Below are 22,313 nucleotides of genomic sequence, written 5' to 3'. Positions count from 1 at the left end.
CCACAGTCCCCGCCCCTTCCTGGCACCCAAGCCTTGAAGCTCCCAAGGCTGCATCACACGTGTACCCCATAGAGCACGCGTGTCAAACATGCGCCGAAGGAGTGTGACATGCTTGCCACAGAGGCCAGCTTTTAGCCAAGCTGCCTGCAGCCCTCAGAGCTAATGGATGAGGCGGGGCTGGGATGGGTGAGAGGTCTCTGTGCTCCAGGGCCCGAGAGCCACCAGGGGCTCTGTTTGCAACATGCAGTGCGGGACGTCTGGCTTTGACCGCTGGCTCCAAGGTCATCTCAAGTCTGCACACTGGAGTGCAGCCAGGACCCCGCCCTCCAGAGCACACCTGTTCCCCATCCCTGGGAGAGAAGCATGTGTGAAGGACACACTAGCCTTTGGCCCAGTTATTAGATTTTTTAAAACTAAGTACAAATACCATCAGGTGCTCTTTTTACAGCACCAAGAACCGGTGCCTGTTAAAATAAACACATGCCAACCACTCACCTGCATGGGAAAGCCACACAGGCAGCGCCACTGTTCTGCACGTCAGGTGATGCCCCGGGAAAGGTCACAGCCGCCTAAACCTTTAAAACCCCAGGCGCGACGGGCATTCCCTGTGGGGACTCAGAGCTGTAGCAGCTCTGCGTGGGCCTCTCAGCTGTGTTTCTTAATATACTTCCCTTTGTAAATTTTTATTTTCTTAAAGGAACAAAAGGAGAAAATTGATACCAAAGAACATCCATTCCTGGTTCTTGGCAGAATTCCCACCACCTTTGGTAGAAGTTGCATTTCGGGTGAGTGTGTCTAGTGCCTCAAGAGCTGTGTGACTTGTGGCCGTTGGCGGGTAGGCACTAAGCCCAGAGGCCTGGTGGGGTCCCTCTGCGTGACCGGCCAAGCGGGGAAGAACCCTGGCCGGGCGGGTGCCTGGAGCAGGGAGGGCAGTGAGCCAGTGTCCCACCACTAGCCCGAGCGCGTCCTCAGGCTGGTGACCCTTATGGGCCTGTCTTCTGGTGGGTGGAGGGGTGAGAAGACCCAGGTCCTCTCCTTGGCGCTGGTGCCTGGCTCTGCATGCTGGCGAGGGCTGAGGCGCATCTGGCTGCTCAGTACTGCCCATGAAGTCAGTTACTCAGCCTTGGGCTCCACCAGCTCCGCGTGGCTGGATGGAGGGAAGATAGGGCACCATCTCCTCTAATCCAGACCCACATGCCACTGTCCCTCCTCCTCCAGAATGAAGGGTCCCAGGCTGATGGGGGTGCTGCTCACCCTGACCGCTGTGCTGCATGTGGTCCTGCCCCTGAGAATAGCAGCTTTCAACATCCAGACTTTCGGGGAGACCAAGATGTCCAATGCCACCCTCTCCAACTACATCGTGCAGGTAGGTCCAGGCCAGCGGTCAGTCCTGAAGGCAATCAGACTGTGAGGCCTCTGCTCTCAGCCCAGTCAGCTGTGGGGATAGGGCCCTCATCACTACCGTGGCTGACGTCATCAGGCCAACGGATGTGACAGCAGCCTGGGAAGAGCAGCTTGGCTCCTGCGGGGACTCGGAGTGGGCAGGGCCTAGTCTCAGCACCACTGTGGCCCTGTCCCTAGATCCTGAGTCGCTATGACATTGCTGTGGTCCAGGAGGTCAGAGACAGCCACCTGACGGCCGTGGGGAAGCTGCTGGACAGACTCAATCAGTGCGTGAGGGGCAGGGCACCGGGAAGCACGCGGGACAGTAATCATCCCTGCAGGGCACGATGCCACTTGGGCCGCAGGGACACTGACGTGGGCAGGAGCCCTGCTGTCGGTGGCAGGATGTCCCTGACGGGTACATCTGTTTCCTCCATCCAGGGACGACCCCAACACCTACCACTACATAGCCAGCGAGCCGCTGGGCCGCAGCAGCTACAAGGAGCGCTACCTGTTTGTGTTCAGGTAAAACCCAGGTGCCGAGAGATGAGGCTGCCTCCTCTAAGGGCGCTGGCAGAAGTGGGGGTGGCGGGTGTCTGGAAAGCCCATGGGCCTCTCCTCCAGGTGTGGGGGCAAGAACTGGAGGCCACAGAGCAGGGACCGAGTTGGGCCTCACCATCTGGGCAAAAGGAGCTCTGGGCTGGTGATCTGTGATGTCCCACCTTAGACCAGGCCCCTGCCTGCAGCAACAGGTCGGTTTGGCAAAGCTGTGCCCCAGCCCCAGGGTAAGCACCCTCGGCCTGGCCTTCCGCAGGCCGGACCAGGTGTCGGTGCTGGACAGCTACCAGTATGACGATGGCTGCGAGCCCTGTGGAAACGATACCTTCAGCCGAGAGCCAGCTGTTGTCAGGTTCTCCTCCCCATTCACCCGTGAGTGCTGCCGCCACAGAGGCTCCTCTGCCCTGCCTGGCCCCCCTGCCCGCCTTGAAGAGCCACAGCACATCATGCCCCCACCACGCACCTCTTGGGGGAGCCTGGTGCCGTCCTCATTCCTAGTGCTTTGGTCTTATGTTTAAGTTACTTTCCTCCCCACGACTGCTTCTCTCCCGGGACTGTTTCATGTGTCCCCCATCCCAGCCCTAAACACATGACAGCCAGGCCAGTGCACCCTCGGACCAGGACTGCCTCCCAACTCCGCTCCCCGCCTCCTTGCGTAGCACAACCATCCTCTCCACAGAGGTCAAGGAGTTTGCCATCGTCCCCCTGCATGCGGCCCCACTGGATGCAGTGGCTGAAATCGACTCTCTATATGAAGTCTACCTGGACGTCCGGCAGAAGTGGGACATAGAGGTGAGGCCCCAGACATTGGATTGAGCTCTTAAGGGCCCGGTTCTGTCCCTGGGCCAATCAGCTGGTGTCTCCTGGTAGGACATTATGTTCATGGGTGACTTCAACGCTGGCTGCAGCTACGTGACCCCTTCGCATTGGTCATCCATCCGCCTGCGCACAATCCCCACCTTCCAGTGGCTGATTCCTGACACCGCTGACACGACGGTTACGTCCACGCACTGCGCCTACGACAGGTGAGCAGGATCTGCGCCCCCGTGGGTTCCGCAGGCCCAGGTAGGGAAGGGGCACTCACACAAGCAGCCTCGCTTTCCATCTCAGCCCAGTTTCAGAAATGGTTTCCAAGACCTTTGAGGAGACATTCACTTATGAAGTGGAATAAAAAGCAGCATTCCTTCACTTTAGGAAAAGCCCATGTAGGGTAACACGATGCCAGTCTTCTCCTCTGGGCAGTCGCAGGTAGACAGGTCGGCCAGCGGTGCCGGTTTGGGCACACCCAGACCTGAGTCTGGGCTGGTCCTGCCTTCTCTGAGCAGTGCTATCCAGGGGCCAGCGAGGGGATCTGAGGTTTAAGTGCAGAGCTGGACGGTGGGCTGAAGGGGGCTTTTTTGTGTCTGGCACTGTAGGATCGTGGTTGCCGGAACTCTCCTCCAAAATGCCATTGTTCCCGACTCAGCTGGCACCTTTGACTTCCAAGCTGCATATGGACTGAGCAACCAGACTGTATGTGACCATTCTTTACAGCCTGTAGCTCTTGGGGGCCTAGGACCCAGGGGGTGGAGTGAGAGCTGGACCCACGGGACTTGTAGCAATTGCTGCTTTTTTTTTTTTTTTTTAAATATATATTTTATTGATTTTTTATAGAGAGGAAGGGAGAGAGATGATAGAGAGTTAGAAACATCGATCAGCTGCCTCCTGCACATCTCCCACTGGGGAAGTGCCCGCAACCCAGGTACATGCCCTTGACTGGATTCGAACCCAGGACCCTTCAGTCCGCAGGCCGACGCTCTATCCACTGAGCCAAACCAGTTTCGGCCGCTGCTTTTTTCATTGATTTGTCCACAGCCTGGGAGCCTCCTCCCTGGCCGATGTGGCAGTGCAGTATCTGGGTGCACACCTGGCCCTCAGGGAGGACTGCCACACGGGCACCCCTGCTCACTGCATGTTTCTCCACAGGCCCAAGCCATCAGTGACCACTACCCGGTGGAGGTGACGCTCAAGAGAGCCTGACAAGAGCAGGCCCAGGGCCCCGGCTGGACACCTCTAGCTTCTCTTGCTTGTCTGTGGCTGCTCCTGGGGACCTGCACGAAGAACTGAAGATGACGGCTGATCCTGTTGTCGCCTTCAGGTTCTGGGGATGGAGTTTAGGAAACGAGTGCGAGTTCCCGGAGCACAGGGCCAGCGCCCCCTCTCTCCCCTCCCTACTGTCCCCCTGACCACTATCCCAGCTTGAGGCGGGATCGAAAGTTGGCTTTTTCTCACTGTACCTGCATCCATCGTAAGCATGGGGTTGTGGCACCAGAGTAACTTACCCTGTTAGTATGCACACAGAGTCCAGCATTTAGATGAAGAAATATCTTTTAATTTAAGTAAATAAAGCTCTAAAGGGGGTGTTCTCATTGGTGGCATCCAGTCGTTCCTTCCCGGCTCCTCCTCCTCCCATGACAGAGGCGCACAGTCCATTGTCACCTTCCCTGGAGCCCTGACAGCGCAGGGAAGACGTGGGGCTCTCACAGCTGCTGTGCTGCACCCTGGCCAACAGGGCCCAGACGTCAGTGTCGCTCCAGGGCCTTGACGAGCAGGTTGTTCAAGCGTCCCACCATGGGCCGGGGGTCATCGACCAGCCCTGCTGCGATCATGGCATTCTCATAGATCTGAAAGGCAGGGTGGTGACCTTGTTAATGGGATGGGGGCCCTGTCCTAGCTCCAACTCAGGGACATTTTAATGTGGAGAGAAGGAAGGAAGAGAGCTGTTCCTTCTTAAAACAGGGTGTTAGAGGCAACAGCTGTCCAACCTCAAAGGAAGGTGCAGCCCCCTGTTCTCACGCTCTCAGCCAGTCTCCAGGAGACTCACCTGATCGACAAGCAGCTGGGCCAGGTCAGGCTCACTCTCTCTCAGCTGGCTGAGCTTCTTGATCAGTATGTGCCTGCAACAGAAACCCCCAGAAGTGAGCTCAGGGCTGTGCCCCCAGCACAAGGGCCTCTAACTTCTGAGACGTTGGAGTTACTAGAACATTCAAAAAAGTGTAATAGGACAGTCCAGTGTAAAAAAAATAAGGCATACAAAAATTTAGGACGATGTAAATAATCACTGACAGATAATGAGATTGGTTATATACCCAAAGAAACACTTGAGTTTTGATATTAGAAAATGCAATAAGTACTAAAACTAATACAAACTTAAACACTGAAGGGAAAGAATTTAACATATAAAAAGACATATATCAGTGCTTGGAGACCATAATTAAAGATGAAAATTTTTCCTAGATTAATACACACATATTGTTTTATACTAAGAGTTTAATTTTATACCTTAACAATCTAATACAGAATTCATAAAAGTAAATATGGAAGAAAAGAGCCAGGAGAGCTGGAGGAGGAAGTCCCAGATGCCAGTAAATAGTTTAATTCTGGAAAACGAAAAGGCAACAACTAAATGCAAAAAATGTCAACAATGTATAAAGAGCCACACACATGGGGATTTTATTTGTACCTGATTAAAGGTAGTGTTTCACAAGAGGGGAAAAGACAGGGCAACTGGCCAGCCAACCAATAAAGTTGGATTCCCACCTGATTCTTTAGACCAAATTCCAGGAGGACCAAATGTTAAATGTAAAATATTAGAAGAAAACGGAAAAAACGTTTTCTAATCTCAGAAGGAAAAGCCTTCCAAGCAGAATACAAACCCGGAAGTTAAAAATAAAATGATATAACTCTGACAATATAAAAACTGCAATTCTTGCCCTAGCTGGGTTGGCTCAGTGGATAAAGCGTCGGCCTGTGGACGGAAGGGTCCCAGGTTCGGTTCCAGTCAAGGGCACATGCCCAGGTTGCAGGCTCCATCACCAGTAGGGGGTGTGCAGGAGGCAGCCAATCAATAATTCTCATCATTGATGTTTCTATCTCTCTGTCCCTTTCTCTCTGAAATCAAAATATTTTTTAAAAAAAAACACAATTCTGCACAGGAAAAAAATACCATAAATATAATGTCTGACCTCTGACCTTACTCATAAGAAACGTATATTAAAATCATAATTTTTCACTATGAGAATGGTAAAAATTGAGAAGTTTGCTAAAACTGAAGGCATTGGAGAAACATAAATTTGCCTAACTTCTATAGAGGACAATTGGAATCTATAAAAATTAAACATGGATGGTGCTCTGAGACTTAACACTTTTTCCTCACAGTACTATTTAAAATCAGAATCACTTTTTAAAATATATATATTTTTTAACTGATTTCAGACAGGAAGGGAGAGGGAGAGAGAGAAACATCAGTGATGAGAGAGAATCATTGATCGGCTGCCCGCTACTGGGGATCGAGCCCGCCACCCAGGCATGTGCCCTTGACCAGAATTGAACCCAGGACCCTTCAGTCCGCAGGTCGACGCTCTATCCCGAGCCAAACCAGCTAGGTCAGAAACACTTTTTAAAAAGCAAGTGGCTCAGTTGGTTGAGCATCATCCTGTGTACCAGGTTCAGTTCTGGGTCAGGGTGCATATAGGAGGCAACCGATTGATGTTTCTCTCTCTCAAACTAATAAAAACATATTTTTTTTAAAAAGAAGAAAAAGCAAGGTAGGGACCCCTGTATAGCAAGTTACTACTTGTACAACAGTGGAAGCCACAGATGAATCTGCACACACACAGGATCTTTGAAAAGATAAATGCGAAATGTAATGTGGCTGTATTGGGGGCAAAGGTAGGAGGGAAACTTCACTATGGATTTTGTTTACATTTATTTAACATTTTTGGTGAACTATGTAATTTCATTGAAAGATTATTGTTGTATATAAAATCAATTTTTAAAAAACCTGTTTTCAACAGAAAATGAAATTTCAAAATATCCAATAAATGTGACACATCAAAGAATAACTACAAAAAATGTGTAGGAACGCTACAGAAAACATAAGTTACCAAAAGACATTAAGACCTAGTAAATAGCCGAAACCGGTTTGGCTCAGTGGATAGAGCGTCGGCCTGCGGACTGAAGGGTCCCAGGTTCGATTCCGGTCAAGGTCATGTACCTGGGTTGCGGGCACATCCCCAGTGGGAGATGTGCAGGAGGCAGCTGATCGATGTTTCTCTCTCATCAATGTTTCTAGCTCTCTGTCTCCTTTCCTCTCTGTAAAATATCAATAAAATATATTAAAAAAAAAAAAGACCTAGTAAATATATATTGTGTACATGGATGGAAAGAATTGACCATAAAGATACTAATTCTTGAAATTGATGTATGTGCACAGGAGGACCTAGAGTAGCCAAGGCAGCCTTGAAGGAAAATAAAGGAGTAAGCACTCACTCATTGGCTGCGAAGGCTCGGGGAAAGCCTGAGTACTTAAGACAGTGCAGTGCCGCTAAAGACAGACGAACAGACCAGACACGTGTGCAGACACCTGATAGTCTATGATGCAGAAGGCAATTTGGATGGCTGGGGTGGGGGACAAAATAAGTTCATGATTTTGGTGATAGATTTCTTTCTTTTTTTTTTAAATATATTTTATTGATTTTTTACAGAGAGGAAGGGAGAGGGACAGAGAGAAACATCGATGAGAGAGAAACATCGATTAGCTGCCTCCTGCAACCCCCTACTGGGGATGTGCCCGCAACCCAGGTACATGCCCTTGACGGGAGTCAAACCTGGGACCTTTCAGTCCACAGGCTGAAGCTCTATCCACTGAGCCAAACCAGTTAGGGCGATAGATTTCTTAAGAACCAAAAAAGCACCTAACCAAAGTTTATGAATTTGATTATATTAAGAACTTATCAAAAGACATCTTAATGCAGGTGAAAAGATAGAGTGGGAAAAGAGATTTGCAACTGATAAAGTATGTAATATAATTACAAATCAAATTTTAAAAAAGAACCCAACAGGATCTATATATTAAAAAAGGCTAATATGCTAAGTGACCGTTCAACTGGTAGCTATGACATGCACTGACCACCAGGGGGCAGATGCATGGAAACATGGAACAGACTGATGAATCTCAAGGGGGATGGGGAAAGGTAGAGGGTGGAGAGAAATTAACCAAAGATCTTATATACATACTAGAGGCCCGGTGCTGTGCACGGGTGGGGTCCCTCGGCCTGGCCTGCGGAGATCGGGTGATTCATGCATGGGGCCTCCGACATCCCCCAAGGAGTCCCGGATTGCGAGAGGGTGCAGGCCAGGCCGAGGGACCCTATTAATGAATAAAGTCTTATTCTTTTTCAGGTCACGAGAAAGCCAAGGACAAGGCCTTAAGTAAAAGTAGAGACCTGTGGGTTCTCACGCTCTGCTGGGGGGAGCTGGCACCAGCATCCTGGAAGCAGCTGGGCATGACCCAGCCTCGCTAAGCATATGGCAGTTTCACACCTGGTGCACAACTCGGAGAAACTCACGCATGCACACATGTGTCAGACAGGGACAAGAATGTTCAGAGCAACTGTTCCCAACAGCCCCCAACAGAAACTACCCGAATATTGGTCAAAAGAGAATACATAATTGTGGTGGGGCAGATTCAACCCATGAACATTCCTCAGCTATGAAAACAAACCATAGCTTCCCTCCACAGGGACAGAGGTCTCTCACACACTGAGTGAAGAAAGTAAGACTTCACGTCAACAGGCAGAACAGTCTGTTAAGGATGCACAGAGAGACCATAAAGCAAAGCAATTATCACAAAAGTCAGGACTATGGTTACCTCAGAGGACAGAATTCTAACGGCATCCGAGGGCCAGCAAGGCTGTTGCTTTTTTACTTTACGTGGGTATAGTTTAAAGTTAAATTGAATAGTTTAATTACACAGGTACTGTATGTATAAGCTTTATGCATTTTTCCTATGTGTTATGAATAAAAACCATTTTAAAGGAGTAGCTGGCAGGTCAGATACAAGCTTGCTGTTCCTGGGCACCGAGGGCCCAGGGAGCCGGCAGCCTTACCGGGGGTTGACCTCCAGGGTGGGCTGCAGGAGCTGCGCGCGCTCCTCCTGGGTCTTGGCCAGCTGCTGCATGCGCAGGAAGTGTCGGGCCGCCCCCATCTCCAGCACCGTGATCATCGCGGGGTGCGTGTCCAGTCGAAGCGTCACCTGTAAGCAGGGCCAGGGGTGAGGGGGACCCTGGGCTGGCAGTTTTGGCCAGGGGTGAAGCTTCCCCAGATGACCAGGCAGAACACAGGTCTCCCAACCATCCACTAACGAGAAGGGAGCCTGAACTGCAGCCCCGTACCACGTCCCTAACAGCATCTGTCCCTCTATCCCCCAAAGTCGTTACCTAATGTGTCAATTACTGCCTAACGTCCATCTCGCTTGGTGTCCTCTGCCCCTCTCCCCTCCACAGGGCCACTGCCAAGTCCTATAGCAGCTAAGACCACCTACGCCTGGCTGTCCATTTCCCCAGGCCCAGCCTCTCGCCCAGTCTGTCTGCAGTTCCTTCCCTCAATCCCGTCCTTCCAGAACCCTGGAGCCTCCTTCCTGCAGACCTCACTCACCCACCCTTTCTGTGGCCCTCTGGCCTGACTTCATCAAATACATCTTTTCCCAACAAGCGGTCACAAGCCCCTCTCCCTGACCAGGCCTTCCCCTTCGTCCACCCCATAGGCCTCTGGCCTCCTGACTCACACTAAGCCTGCTGGGCCCACAGCACACCCCTCCTGGCAGCACGGTACTGAGAAGAACCTGAGCTCTAACTCACATCCAGCTCCATGACGTCCTCGCTATAGGACCTGGGGATGTACTCTGCCTCCTGTCTCACAGGATGGGGGTAATTCTACCTGCCTCAGAGTTATCTGAGCTTAAATGAGTCCCTACAGTGAAGAGTGGACACAGTGAATGTGTTAGAGAGAAATCCCGGCTGCATGCCTTGCTTCTCGATGCTCCCTACCAAGAGCCCCTCCTCTTTCGATCTGTGCCCATCCCTCCCCCGCAGAGCCCTGCGCCCACCCTCTGCTCCTGGCCATCCCCACCTGCACACCCGCCTGTCCCTTGGGGAGACTCCTGGACTATTCCTGAGCCAGTGACCCGCACTGGGTACCTGTTCTCTGGTGGCTGGCTTTCTCTTGCAACTCTGAGCTAGACCTGGTTCTGGCTCTCTGAAGTCAGAACCCCTGCTGGACTGTAAGCTCCCCAAGGGCTGGACTGGAACCCCTTGCGTCCTACACTACCACAGTTCCTTTGGGGCCTGGACCAGGCTAGCTTTGGGGTGGCCAGCTGGGAACCCCTCTTCTCGGCTTCTGCTTGCCCACCAGGCCATTGGCTGTTCACCTTTCACTACTTTCTAGTTCCCACCTGCGCTATAAAGTCAGCTGAGCTTGCCTGTCCTGCCCCAACAACATCCCTGGACACACATGGCTGCACACACGTCAGCTCAAACGCAGAAGCGGCAGTGACACGCTTGGTCTCTCCCACATATCACAGCTTCAGTCGCCACTGGGAGAACTCGCACCAGGCCAGCAACTCAGAGCCGGCAGGCTGCCAGCTGTGTGGTCACTGGAGCCATGGGCGCCGAGTGGTGGCGTCTCCAGAAGACCTCACCTTCACGTTGGTGACCCGCGACCCCAGCGCATTTCTCATCCAGGCCATCAGGTCCTCCATCTCCTTTTCTGACAGGCGGTCATCAGCTTGAGGAGAGACGTGAGTGAGCTCAGAGGCCGTTCTCCGTAATTCCCATCTCATTCCCATGGGGGCCTGAAATGCTGACATTCCAATGCCAAGTGTCCAACTGCCCCACCCCACCCTGGTCGTCGGCACAAAGAAGCCACCAGAGATGTTTTCATCTAAAATCCAGCGGATAATGCCCTGACTGGTTTGGCTCAGTGGATAGAGCATCGGCCTGCGGACTGAAGGGTCCCAGGTTCGATTCCGGCCAAGGGCATGTACCTTGGTTGCGGGCACATCCCCAGTCGGGGGGTGTGCAAGAGGCAGCTGATCGATGTTTCTCTCTCATCCCTCTCCCTTCCTCTCTGTAAAAAATCAATAAAATATATTTTAAAATAAAATAAAATCCAGCGGATAAAATGGAACCTCAGAAGGACATTTCGGTTGCCCCAAGGCCCATGTGGTTTCGTTATAGCTTAAAGAAGATATTTTTGGCCAAACCGGTTTGGCTCAGTGGATAGAGCGTCTGCCTGCGGACTGAAAGGTCCCAGGTTCGATTCCGGTCAAGGGCACGTACCTCGGTTGTGGGCACATCCCCAGTAGGAGGTGTGCAGGAGGCGGCTGGTCGATGTTTCTCTCTCATCGATGTTTCTAACTCTCTATCCCTCTCCCTTCCTCTCTGTAAAAAATCAATAAAATATGTTAAAAAAAAAAAAAAAGAAGAAGATATTTTTGGATTCTCTTAGGAAGTCAACTCGGAAGGGGCCCTGGAGAGAACTGGGAGCTAAACGGGAACATTCTCTGTAATCATTAAGGCGTTCCCAAACTGCTGTCTGTGCAGGTTTATGACCCAGGTAGAAATGAGAACAGAAAATCCCTAGAAACTCACGCTGCAGGATAGAAGGCTTTGTAGCAGAGTGTCAGCCCCTGGGCCATCCCAGCCTCACCTGCACCCCAGGCCACCACCCACCTCTGCCTAGAGAGAAAGGTAGAACCAACCTGGAGATTTGTCTTCAAACTTCTCCTCCTTGTAGTGATCGACAACGATGTCCGTTTCCACGGAGATCAGCTTCTTCTTGTCAAATTCACGAAGGTGAAGCAAGGTCAGCTCATCAAACTGCTCATAGCAGAAGAGAACCTGTGAGGGCCGAAGAACATCTCCATCAGGCTTGGCGAGGACTCCGCCCACGACAGAGAGAGGGCCATGGGAGTAAGGGCTGCAGGCTGGGCCCCCAGTCCCGGAACAGCCACATGGGATGCTGCTGGGGCGTCCTGGGCCTTTGGAGATGAGGCGGATTGCCAGAGGGTGGGAAGGGAGGCTCTGGCTATGTCTTAGTAATAGAAACAGTGATTCTACTTACAGAGAAATCCCCGTGTCACCTCCTACAGGGACAAACTAGATGGCAGACTTCAGCCTGGGCCTCTGGGCCCCCGGACGTGTGGCTTTCCCGGGCCGTGGGCACATGCAGCCATTTCCCACTAAGCAGAGGGACGCCCCCACCCCGCTGCCTTGGGTGCTCAGACTCCACCTTGTCCCTGATCTGGCCCCGCAGCCTGTAGGGATGCAGCCTGCCCTGTTGCTCACCCACCTCCATGTTTTTCTGCTTCATGGCCTCATAGTAGGGTGAGTGCTCAGCCAGGTGCCGGTTGGGGGTGCACAGGTAGTAGATGTTGCGGGTGCCGGCCTGCATGCGGCTGGCGTAGTCCACGAGGCTGGTCAGCTGCCCAGCGGGCAGCGCCGAGGACTCATACCGCAGCAGCTTTGCAATATCCTCCTGAAAACCAAGGGCAGGTCACTGCTCAGTCCAGATCCTCACTCAGAAAGCCTCCAGCCTCTGGCGAAAGGGAGAAGCCTGCTGGCTGCACCCCCGGCTGGTGGCCCCCGTGCTCTGCAGCTGGGGCAGCTCCCACAGAAGCCCGGCCCAGGGAGGGCTTCGAGTCGGGTCTGGTAGTGCCCACATCAAAGGTTCAGGGAACCTCAGAGAGCACCTTCCACCTCAGGTGGCACAGGGCCTCACAGAGAGGGGCTTTTGGGCAAGCTGTGTGCACCCCAGGAGTGGCCAGACCGTCCCCATGGCAGAGACTGTTCCTGGACCCAACGTCCTCCCTTCGTCCCCAGTCACAGTGGGCATGTGGACAGCGGTACAAAGTCCACATCTCCCGCCTTCCTCCAGCCAGGTGACCAGTCCCTCTCCTTCCTGTCGGCTGAAATGCGCTGTGACCGCTGGAGACGCCCTGATTCCTGGCGGGAGCTGCCTGGTCAGGACAGAGGAGCAGCAACAAGCTGGGGGCCTGGATCCCTGAGGCCATCAGCCTGGATGTGACCCGAGACATAAACTCTGCCTTCCCTGCACCCCTGACACACTGACAGGCACAGCAAAGACCAGTCTGGGGACCCTGGAGAGCGGGGAGGGCACAGAGGGCCGGGCCCGATGAGAGAGACGTGACGGAGAGGGAAGGTGGACAGAAAGCAGAAAAAAGATGTCCAACAAGGATGTGGAAACCCACCTGGGAGTCATGCTCTAATTCAGACGCTAAGCCTGTGCTTATGTACACAGTAGGGTCCCCACTAACAAACACGAATACACTGAGATAATATCTATCGAGCCCTCAGAAAAGCCACTGGCATGCAGTGACCACCCAGCTGCTGTTAACCAGGCCCAGGCAGGAGTGAGGAGGGCTCAGGGAGGAAGCAGAGTGGGGACCTCAGACTGCCCAGCGGCACTCCAGTCCCAGCCTCCCCTAGGGAATGAAGAACAATCTCCTTGAGCCCTCCATCCTTGCGACTGTTCTAGAGCAAAAGATGAAACCTCGACACTGGGACTGACTGCTTACTGGGGATGAAAATGTTCTGGAATGATATATCAGGATGTTTACACAACCTTGTGAATGTACCAAGTGTAACTACATTATCCACTTTAATAGGGTGAATTTTACTATTTCACATTGAAAATTGCCAGCCCTGTCTGGCTGGTGTGGCTCAGTGATTGAGCATCGACTCATGAGCCAGAGGTCATAGTTCAATTCCCAGTCAAGGTACATGCCTGGCTGCAGGCTCGATTCCTAGTAGGGGGCATGCAGGAGGCAGCCAATTGATGATTCTCTCTCATCATTGATGTTTCTTATCTTTATCTCCCTTTCTCTTCCTCTCTCTGAAATTTAAAATAAAAATTAAAAATGGTTTAAAAATGGCCAGTCCTGGCTGGTGTGACTCGGTTGGAGGATCCCATACACCAAAAGGTGGTGGGGTTTGATCCAGGCACATACCCAGGCTGCGGGTTTAAACCCTGGTCGGGGCGTGCACAGGAGGCAACTGATCAATGTTTCTCTCTCATATTGATGTTTCTCTCTCTCTCTCTCCCTCTCCTTTCCTTTCTCTCTCAAATCAATAAAAACATATCTCAGGTGAAGATGTAAAAAAAAAAAAAAGGCCAAAATATGTTTATTGAAGAATTATATCATATATAAGTAATGCTGCACGATGAATTGAACTGCGGCCCCAGGAGCACCATGTTAAAGTCCCACCCCTCACATGATGAACATGCCCTGACGACACAATGTCCCTGCCTCCCCCGCCCTGGTGAACCAGAACCTGGCCCTGGCCCTGCCTTTGTGATCTCCTGAGCCCCCTGAATACACACCTACTTCCTTCTGGCCTCAGGTGAGAGGACTGAGGGAGATGAGCCTAGTCCCACAGGACAAAGGTGAGGACACTCCTGAGCTGCATTTACTGGCTCCCGGGCAGCAGGAGCTGGGGTGCCCGGATATGCCAGTGTCATGTCCTAGGAAGCTGAGGTTTCTGGCCTCCACCAGCTTCCTCCACAGCCCAAGGCAGCAGAGAGAAAGGCCCAGAAACCTGGACCCTTACCTTGACCTCCTGTTCAGCAGTGGTCACAATGCCCTCTCTCATGAACAAGCCATAATCTTCAAAAAACTTGGCATATGTCTCAGCATCTTTTTTACTCTGGTCAACGAAGAATTTTATTAGCCTCTGTTGTAGAACGTCCCGGAGTTTCCTACAGCACAGAAATGAATGTATCATGAACAAGCAACTTTTATGAAATACTAACAGCCAGAGGTATGAAAAAATGTTCTGCTCCACTAATAATCAAATTAATGAAAACAACATAAAATTCTGGCCAAATTTTTAAAAATGTTAAAAGAAAGGATGACCCTTGGCAAACACCAGGTGGGACGACGTGCCCCTAGAGGCAGGAACGTGGAATGACAGCCCATTGTGGAGGGCAGCACCAGCCCACCCAACCTTGACGGTTCCAACTGTCCAGATTGCTCCCTGGGAAATATAATGAGTCACCAAGACTTACGGAGCAGGAGTTTCACTGTAGCACATAAAAGACAATACAATTACGAGCAACCTCAGTGGTCAACAGGAGAGAATAGACTGAAATGAAAGGTAAGTGCAGTCATTAAAAATCACCTCCTGCCGTAACCGGTTAGGCTCAGTGGATAGAGCGTCAGCCTGCGAACTGAAAGGTCCCAGGTTCGATTCCGGTCAAGGGCATGTACCTTGGTTGCGGGCACATCCCCAGTAGGGAGTGTGCAGGAGGCAGCTGATCGATGTTTCTCTCTCGTCGATGTTTCCAACTCTCTATCCCTTTCCCTTCCTCTCTGTAAAAAATCAATCAAAAATATTTAAAAAAAAAAAATCACCTCCTGCCCTAGCTGGTTTGGCTCAGTGGATAGAGCGCTGGCGTGCAGACTAAAGGGTTCTGGGTTCGATTCCAGTCAAGGGCATGCATCTAGGTTGCAGACTCAATCCCTGGCCCTGGTTGGGGCGTGTACAGGAGATAACCAATTGATATGTCTCTCTCACAATGATGTTTCTCTCTCTCTTTCTCTCCCTCTCCCTTCCACTATTTCTAAAAATCAATGGAAAAAATATATTTGAGTGAGGATTAACAACAACAAAAAATTACATCCTAGCCCTGGCTGGTGTTGCTCAGTTGGTTGGGTGTTGTCCCATGCATTAAAAGGTTTCAGGCTCAATCCCCAGTGTGGAGTGTGCAGGAGGCAGTTAATCAATGGTTCTCTCTCATCACTGATGGTTCTTTCAATCTCCCTTCCTCTCTCTGAAATCAATTTTAAAAAAAGAAAAATTCCAATTTGAATAAATTACAGTGTATGTATATACATGTGTATAACCAAACTATAATACTTTCTGTACATTATAGTTTTGCATAATTAGGATCCATACTATATATACAATATATACACTATAGTTGGCTATATAACTGGATATACTATGTGCACACTACAATATTACAAAACTGGGATTTTGTGAATCAAGGTGTTAACTACAGCATTATTTAATGGTATAAAATTATGAGCAACTTGGAATCCTTTCCCAATATATATATACATCAAATCACCATGATTTACACTTTAAACAGTTTTATATGTCAATTATGCCTCTCATAAAGTTGAAATTTTAAAATGTTAGTAAGCAGCCAAAACCGGTTGGCTCAGTGGATAGAGCGTCAGCCTGCGGACTGAAGGGTCCTGGGTTCGATTCCGGTCAGGGGCATGTACCTGGGTTGCGGGCACATCCCCAGTGGGAGATGTGCAGGAGGCAGCTGATCGATGTTGCTCTCTCATCGATGTTTCTAGCTCTCTGTCTCTCTCCCTTCCTCTCTGTAAAAAATCAATAAAATATATTTTAAAAAAATGTTAGTAAGCAATTATATTTAACTAGAGACTGGTGCATGAAATTCGTGCACTTGGGGGGGGGTGTCCCCCAGTCTGGCCTGTGCCCTCTCACAGTGCGGGAGCCCCATGATTGATCGCCCCAAAGAGGTAGGCCCCACCCATCCATCCAGAGAGCCTCGATGGATTGCCCCAAAGAGGCAGGCCGGAACCCGGGGTCCTGCCTCTGCACCACGTACATAGTGTCAAGCCCCCACCCACCTGTGCACACCTCACCACGCATGCAGCCCCGCCACCCTGCTGCGCACGCAGCCTTCTGGTGATGGCTCATTATGGTGTGAGGGCGTCATGACCATTAGCATATTAGCTCTTTAATATATAGGATGTAAAAAGTAAAAGAACCATTTTAAAAATTCTTAGTGGAATTAGGAGTATTTTTATTCCCTTCCTAATATTTTGCCTTTCCTTTAAAAGAAGTGAAATTATCATGTATTTCTTTAATAATCCAGGATAGGGGAGCAGTAATGTTTAACATTCATTTAAGCTTTTCCTCTTCTACTCATGTCCTGAATGAGTGTGTTTTTAGACACAGAGTGGCATGAGACCGGGCAGCACCCGAACCTGTGGCAGGGGAGCCACAGCAGCTAGGACAGGGAAGAGAGCACCAGGAGGTTGTCCCCACAGGGTGGGGGAGGGAAGCCTGGCATGGAGTGTCCAGGCCCAAGGACCCCAGAGGAGGGTGTCCAGACCGGCGGTAGTGGGCAGCTCCCTGTGTGGAGTCAGAGCCCAAGTGGGTAAAGCTATGTCAGGGGATGGCAGTGGTGATGGCAGACCAGGAGGGGGACTGGCCAAAGGCAACACAGGAAGGAAAATGAGAGGCAGACTTCTCATCATCACAGGCAGCAAACAGGGAAGTCCCAGTGGTGCTGGGTGAACTCAGTAGCTGCAGAAACAAGGATGGAGGCAGATTACAAACAAGTACCCACACGCTCACTGCTCAGCTGTCTACTGAGAGCACCTGGGAGAAGTGAATGCCCAACAGCAATGGCATCCCTAGTGCCCAGATCTTGGCTTAATACCACTCTCCATTCAAATGAATCCAGCTCCTTGAGGAATGAGCAATTCCAGGGCTAGGAAATGATGTGGGCAAAACACAAGGTGAACCCGAAACATCCTGTGCCAGAAGTGAGCAAGTGCTCAGAGCACCATGGGCATGTCAAAGGGCCAGGAGTCGGCCTGCGTGGGCTCCCGCTGGCTAAACTGGGACCGTTTGGGCATCAAAATAAATAATGACGCCCTAGCTGGTTTGGCTCGGTGGATAGAGCATCAGACTGAAGGGTCCGAGGTTTGATTCCGGTCAAGGGCACATGCCCGGGTTGCAGGCTCAATCCCCAGTGGGGGGTGTGTAGGAGGCAGCCAATCGATGATTCTTTCTCATCCTTGATGTTTCTATCTCTCTCTCCCTCTTCCTTCCTCTCTGAAATCAATAAAAATATATTTAAAATATATATATATAAATAAATAAAGACACTAATAAGTTATAACCTACTAAGTAAAATAGGAAATCAGCTCATACAAATCAATTATGGATATTAAAAAAATAAAATCGATAAATAGATGGAAAATTTGATGAAGCAGCATGTTCTTCACAGAGCTGCAAAACACCACTCTGCAATATGATGTTTTAATTACAGATGAGAGGAACTTCACACAGAGAAGGCTGGCACACGGCCACTTCATCATGTCAACTTGTAAATCACCAGGAACAGGACAAATCAAAGCCAGGCCCCATCTGACAGGATGCAGTCGTTTTGTGCTAGTGCTGCATCCACGACCCACACAAGGGCAGTCCAAAAACTCACTGGCCGGAAACCTTCAGAAGCACCCTGGTCACAAAAGTCAGGGAAAGACTGGAACTCGGCCAGCCTGAGGAGGCTGGAGGGACTACTAAAGGCACTTGTGACTGCACTACTCCCTCCAACAGGGCGGCACAAATGAATGAGTCCGAGGGTTAGACAGCGGTGGGGCCGCACCAGCCAACTCCCTGGCTGGAGGCTGCCCTGCAGCCAGGGGAGAATGCTTGTTCATCGGAAATAGTCCCTAAGATATTTGGGGAGGATGGGGCATCGGGTGGACACCTTGCTCTCAAAGGACACGGGGAAATTTCCTCTGTATCATGTTTCCACCTTTTCTGTAAGTGCATGGTTCTTTCAAACACATCATTTAAGGCTGACTCTTTTCTTATCAACCTGAGCCTCAGACCAACAATCCAGCCCTTGAGAACCACAAGCAGCAACCAAGTGGCTGGACACACGCTGCCTGAGCCTCAGGTCAGCCCAGCTCTGCTGCTGGGAACAGCATATGCCTGCGGTCAGACAGTGTGGGCTCCAATACAGGCTCCCTCCGTGACTGCTGTGACCTCTCCGCAACTCAGTTTTTGCGGTTCTGGGTGAGAATGAACACCAGTAACAGTAGCTATTGCCGCAATCAGGATGGGGACACGAGAACCCGGCCACCTCAGCCCACGGGGATTCCAAGAGCAACATCTCCAAAAGAGGGTCTGGTCCAGGGCCGGCCTTCGCCTACTTCACAACATCAGTGACCTTCTGGGACCAAGGCCAGGTGATCTCCTGGCTCTGTCGCTATCCTTAGCCTCATCCACGCCAGAGACCGCCTACCTGGACTCTCCCCAGCTGTGGCCACCCGGGTTGGCTAATGGAGGCTGGCTAAGGGAGGGGACATGTCCCTGCACAGCCATAATTTTCCTCAATGCGTCAGTCCTCCCACCCTTTTTACAAAAATGTGAAGCAAAACATCAGGCAAAGCACACGTGATCTGCACACATTCTCCGGGCACACGCCCCTCAGCCACAGCCTCAGCACAGCTCCTCACTCTGCTCTCGCTCCCTGCAGCCACCCTGGCCCTCTATCGGCTAAGATGAGCCAGTGAGGGCCTCTCAGCAGGTGCCTGCCCCCGGAGGCTTACCTGATTAGAGCGCTTTCCTGGAGGAGCTCCCGGCTGAGGTTCAGGGGAATGTCCTCACTGTCCACCACACCTTAGAGAGACACGGCACATCAGCACCCTGGCGGGGCCTGAGACGCTGCCCTGCCCTCCTGAAGGGCCACTGGCTTCCCACCAGACCTCCACATTCTCCTTCCAAGCCCACAGGACGCCAGACCCCATGAAGGTAAGACAGAGGCAAGAAAGACAAAGGCAGGAGACTCAGTGGGGCAACACCACCCCGGCCCCTGCAAGTCCTGACGTCCTGGAATTTATGCGGATGCCTCCGTCAGGACGATGTGACCAGAAGAAAAGCAGGCAAGGCTGGGAGCCTTTGCCAGTGAAGTTTCTAACATTTTAGCTTCACTTTGACACTGAAAACCACTTCTGGATTTTACTTTTAAAGTCATAAATATGTCGTGGGCATTTTGCATCTTTTTATGCCATGATTAATACAAAGGTTTATATGCTGAGGTTTTTTTTATTAAACTACAATCTATTTAAATGCAAGTCAGTTCATGTCTAAATCTAAAACTCATGTAATATCTTTAAACACTAAAATAACTCAAGTCCTAGCCGGTTTGGCTCAGTGGATAGAGCATCGGCCCACAGATGCAGGGTCCTGGGTTCAATTCTGGTCAAGGGCATGTACCTCGACTGCAGGCTCCTCCCAGGCCTAGGCACTGGTTGGGACTTGTGCAGGAGGCAACCAATCGATGTGTTTCTCTCACATCAGTATTTCTCTCTGTCTTTCCCTCTCTCCTCCACTTTCTCTAAAAATCAATGAAAAAATATCCTCAGGTGAGGCTTAAAAATGAATGAATGAATAAATAAATAAATAAAGTAACTCAATTTAAACATGCCCATCTGTCCCATTTCCCCCAAATCAACCAAGACTAGTATCTGGAGGCAGTCAGCTTCCTAGGAGGCTCTGTGAGCACACCCATCTGGCTCGCCCAGCCACAGCTGGGGCTGCTTCCCTGACACCACACTCATTAGAGATGAGCTCCTTCTGCCCAGCCAGTGAGGTTCAGTGTTTGAGCATCAACCTATGAACCAGGAGGTCATGGTTTGATTCCCGGTTGGGGCACGTGCCCAGATTGCGGGCTCAATCCCAGTAGGGGGTGTGCAGGAGGCAACCAATGATTCTCTCTCATCTCTGATGTTTCTCCCTCTCCCTCCTCTGAAATCAATAAAAAATATGTATTTTTAAAAAAAGATGAACTCCTTCTAACGCAGTCAGCACCCTGGGCCATAGGCAGGGAGCCACACCTGTCCCAGGGCGCTGGCCCCATACCTCGAATGAAACGCAGCCACTTGGGCAGGATATCAGTGGCCTTGGTCTGGATGAGGACTTTGCGGCTGTACAAAGAGATGCTGGAGCTCAGCTCCCGGCTCACATCAAACATGGATGGTTTCTGTGGGTAAAAAAGAAAGGGCAGTGTCAGCTGCACACGGGGGCAGAACCTACAAGGTCATGGGGAGCCCTGATGATGGCTCTGTGAACCACCCTGCCCTACTGGGACTGGCCTGGGAGTTGTGGGGTGGACATGCAGTGATCAAGAAGCAGAGCTAGGCCAGGAGACCCCCCCCCCCATCTGTCTGTTCAGAATTCCAATGCCCAGGGAGGAACCCCAACAATAGCTCTCAGGGGGCCTTCTCTGGGCAGCCGCTGCCTTCCCCAATCCACTCTCCCTGGAGGATATTACAAAAGGAAGACTCACTAGTATGTCCCGTGAGCAGAACCAAACCTGCTAGGGGTTGGGGGTTAGCAAACTACAGCTCATCGATCAAATCTGGCTCATCACCTGGTTTGTGTAGACTAGAATGGCTTTTTCATTTTTAAATGGTTGGGGGGAAAAACAAAAGACGATATTTCATGGTGAGAGATACATGCAAAATAAATTCATGTCTAGTTTCCTGGACACGACTCTGCCTGCTCCTTGAGGTGCAGGTGTGGTGCTTTCATGCCAGGGGCAGAGCGCTGTGGTGTGCATGACTGCAAGGCCCGACCAGGCAGTCTGGCCCTCCACAGGCGTGTCTGCCAATCCTGCTCTAACCCAGTGCTCTGACCCTGCAGTTTGCACACTTCACATTGGATCTGATCAAAGGGAGACTGATTCTGGAGGTCCTGGAGAACCCGAGATTCCGCATTACCGACAAGGCTCAGGAAACGCTGGTGCAGCTGGGCTACCAAGGACACTCAGTGATGAGGGTGGAGAATAGCTCTTCCCAACGTGGTAACAGGGCTTCTTGCAGCCCCAGGGCTCCAGTCAAATGAAGCCAGGGAAGCTGGGTCCAAGCCCTGAGCAGGCTCCTGTGTGGCAGGCTTTGTCAGAGACTTCACCACCTACCGTGAGCCAGGAGTCTTAGGGGCGAAACGGAAGGATGGAGAACGCACTTGTGTGAGCCCCACAGAGTCCGTCCCCCTGCAGAGCTCGGGAATGCTCTGCCTGGAGCCAGAGGAAGCCTGCAGGCTGCTCCAAGGGCCGTCTCTGCAGGCGCCGTTTACAAAAGCCCACCCACAAACGCCACATAAACACTCCCTCACTTTACAACTCTGTGTTCACCCACCCAGAGGCACAGGTTTTTCTTTTACTCTGATGCTGCCAAGTAAATTCTGGGGATGTGTCTGTGCTGAACTGTCACGGTTCAGGAAGTGCTGTGGGTGAGGCCCCTGCTCAGGGAGCTGCAGACTGGCCACTTGCAGCCCCCGCATGCTGAGGGCGGCCGGGCGGCTGTGCTCACCATCTCTGGCACATAGAAGATGCTGCGGATATTGAGGGGGGCGTCCGTCTTGTAGTGCAGAGTGTAGCGGGGCTTGTCGTGGGCCTGCGCGATGTAGCGGTAGAATTCCTCGTGCTGCCACTGGCCCACGTCCTTGGGGTCCATCATCCAGATGGCCTGGAAATGGACATGAACGGGGAATGTCATGTTTAAGACACTTCCTCCCAACAACCGCATGGAGCTGAGCTGGTGGAGCGCGTGGCACCTGGTGCTAGGGACGCTCCCACAGGATGAGACGAGGACTGGCCTCCTGGGACAGACCAGGGTGGGGCCTCAGGTGCAAGCCCCTCCCTCTGCCTCCAGCCCCACCCGCTCTAGCACTGAGGGAAAGGGTGCCCCA

General features: G+C 51.4%; 2 protein-coding genes across 4 annotated transcripts in view; one reads left to right on the top strand and one right to left on the bottom strand.

The window, feature by feature from the left end:
* The window catches only part of DNASE1 (deoxyribonuclease 1), a 47,800-nt gene extending 43,452 nt beyond the window's left edge, over positions 1 to 4,348 (top strand). The window contains exons 5-13 of the mRNA XM_081089227.1: positions 698 to 785; positions 1,219 to 1,366; positions 1,582 to 1,670; positions 1,825 to 1,908; positions 2,198 to 2,313; positions 2,621 to 2,733; positions 2,812 to 2,966; positions 3,357 to 3,453; positions 3,907 to 4,348. Of these exons, the coding sequence (XP_080945353.1) occupies positions 1,220 to 1,366; positions 1,582 to 1,670; positions 1,825 to 1,908; positions 2,198 to 2,313; positions 2,621 to 2,733; positions 2,812 to 2,966; positions 3,357 to 3,453; positions 3,907 to 3,960 (855 nt within the window). The 5' untranslated portion in view covers positions 698 to 785; position 1,219 and the 3' untranslated portion in view covers positions 3,961 to 4,348. The remainder of the gene's footprint in view (positions 1 to 697; positions 786 to 1,218; positions 1,367 to 1,581; positions 1,671 to 1,824; positions 1,909 to 2,197; positions 2,314 to 2,620; positions 2,734 to 2,811; positions 2,967 to 3,356; positions 3,454 to 3,906) is intronic.
* The window catches only part of TRAP1 (TNF receptor associated protein 1), a 71,535-nt gene continuing 52,794 nt past the window's right edge, over positions 3,573 to 22,313 (bottom strand). For all 3 annotated transcript variants that reach the window (XM_081089221.1, XM_081089223.1, XM_081089222.1), the window contains 10 exons: positions 21,935 to 22,090; positions 20,484 to 20,604; positions 19,172 to 19,241; positions 14,391 to 14,538; positions 12,112 to 12,297; positions 11,522 to 11,660; positions 10,460 to 10,545; positions 8,871 to 9,016; positions 4,805 to 4,877; positions 3,573 to 4,604 (listed from right to left, as the gene is read on the bottom strand). In XM_081089221.1, the coding sequence (XP_080945347.1) occupies positions 4,503 to 4,604; positions 4,805 to 4,877; positions 8,871 to 9,016; positions 10,460 to 10,545; positions 11,522 to 11,660; positions 12,112 to 12,297; positions 14,391 to 14,538; positions 19,172 to 19,241; positions 20,484 to 20,604; positions 21,935 to 22,090 (1,227 nt within the window). In that variant the 3' untranslated portion in view covers positions 3,573 to 4,502. The remainder of the gene's footprint in view (positions 4,605 to 4,804; positions 4,878 to 8,870; positions 9,017 to 10,459; positions 10,546 to 11,521; positions 11,661 to 12,111; positions 12,298 to 14,390; positions 14,539 to 19,171; positions 19,242 to 20,483; positions 20,605 to 21,934; positions 22,091 to 22,313) is intronic.

Source organism: Myotis nattereri (genome assembly GCF_964212035.1).
Source record: "Myotis nattereri genome assembly, chromosome: 4".
Lineage (NCBI taxonomy): Eukaryota > Metazoa > Chordata > Mammalia > Chiroptera > Vespertilionidae > Myotis > Myotis nattereri.
Note: the sequence above shows the minus strand (reverse complement) of the source record. Positions and strands in the feature narration are given on the sequence as shown.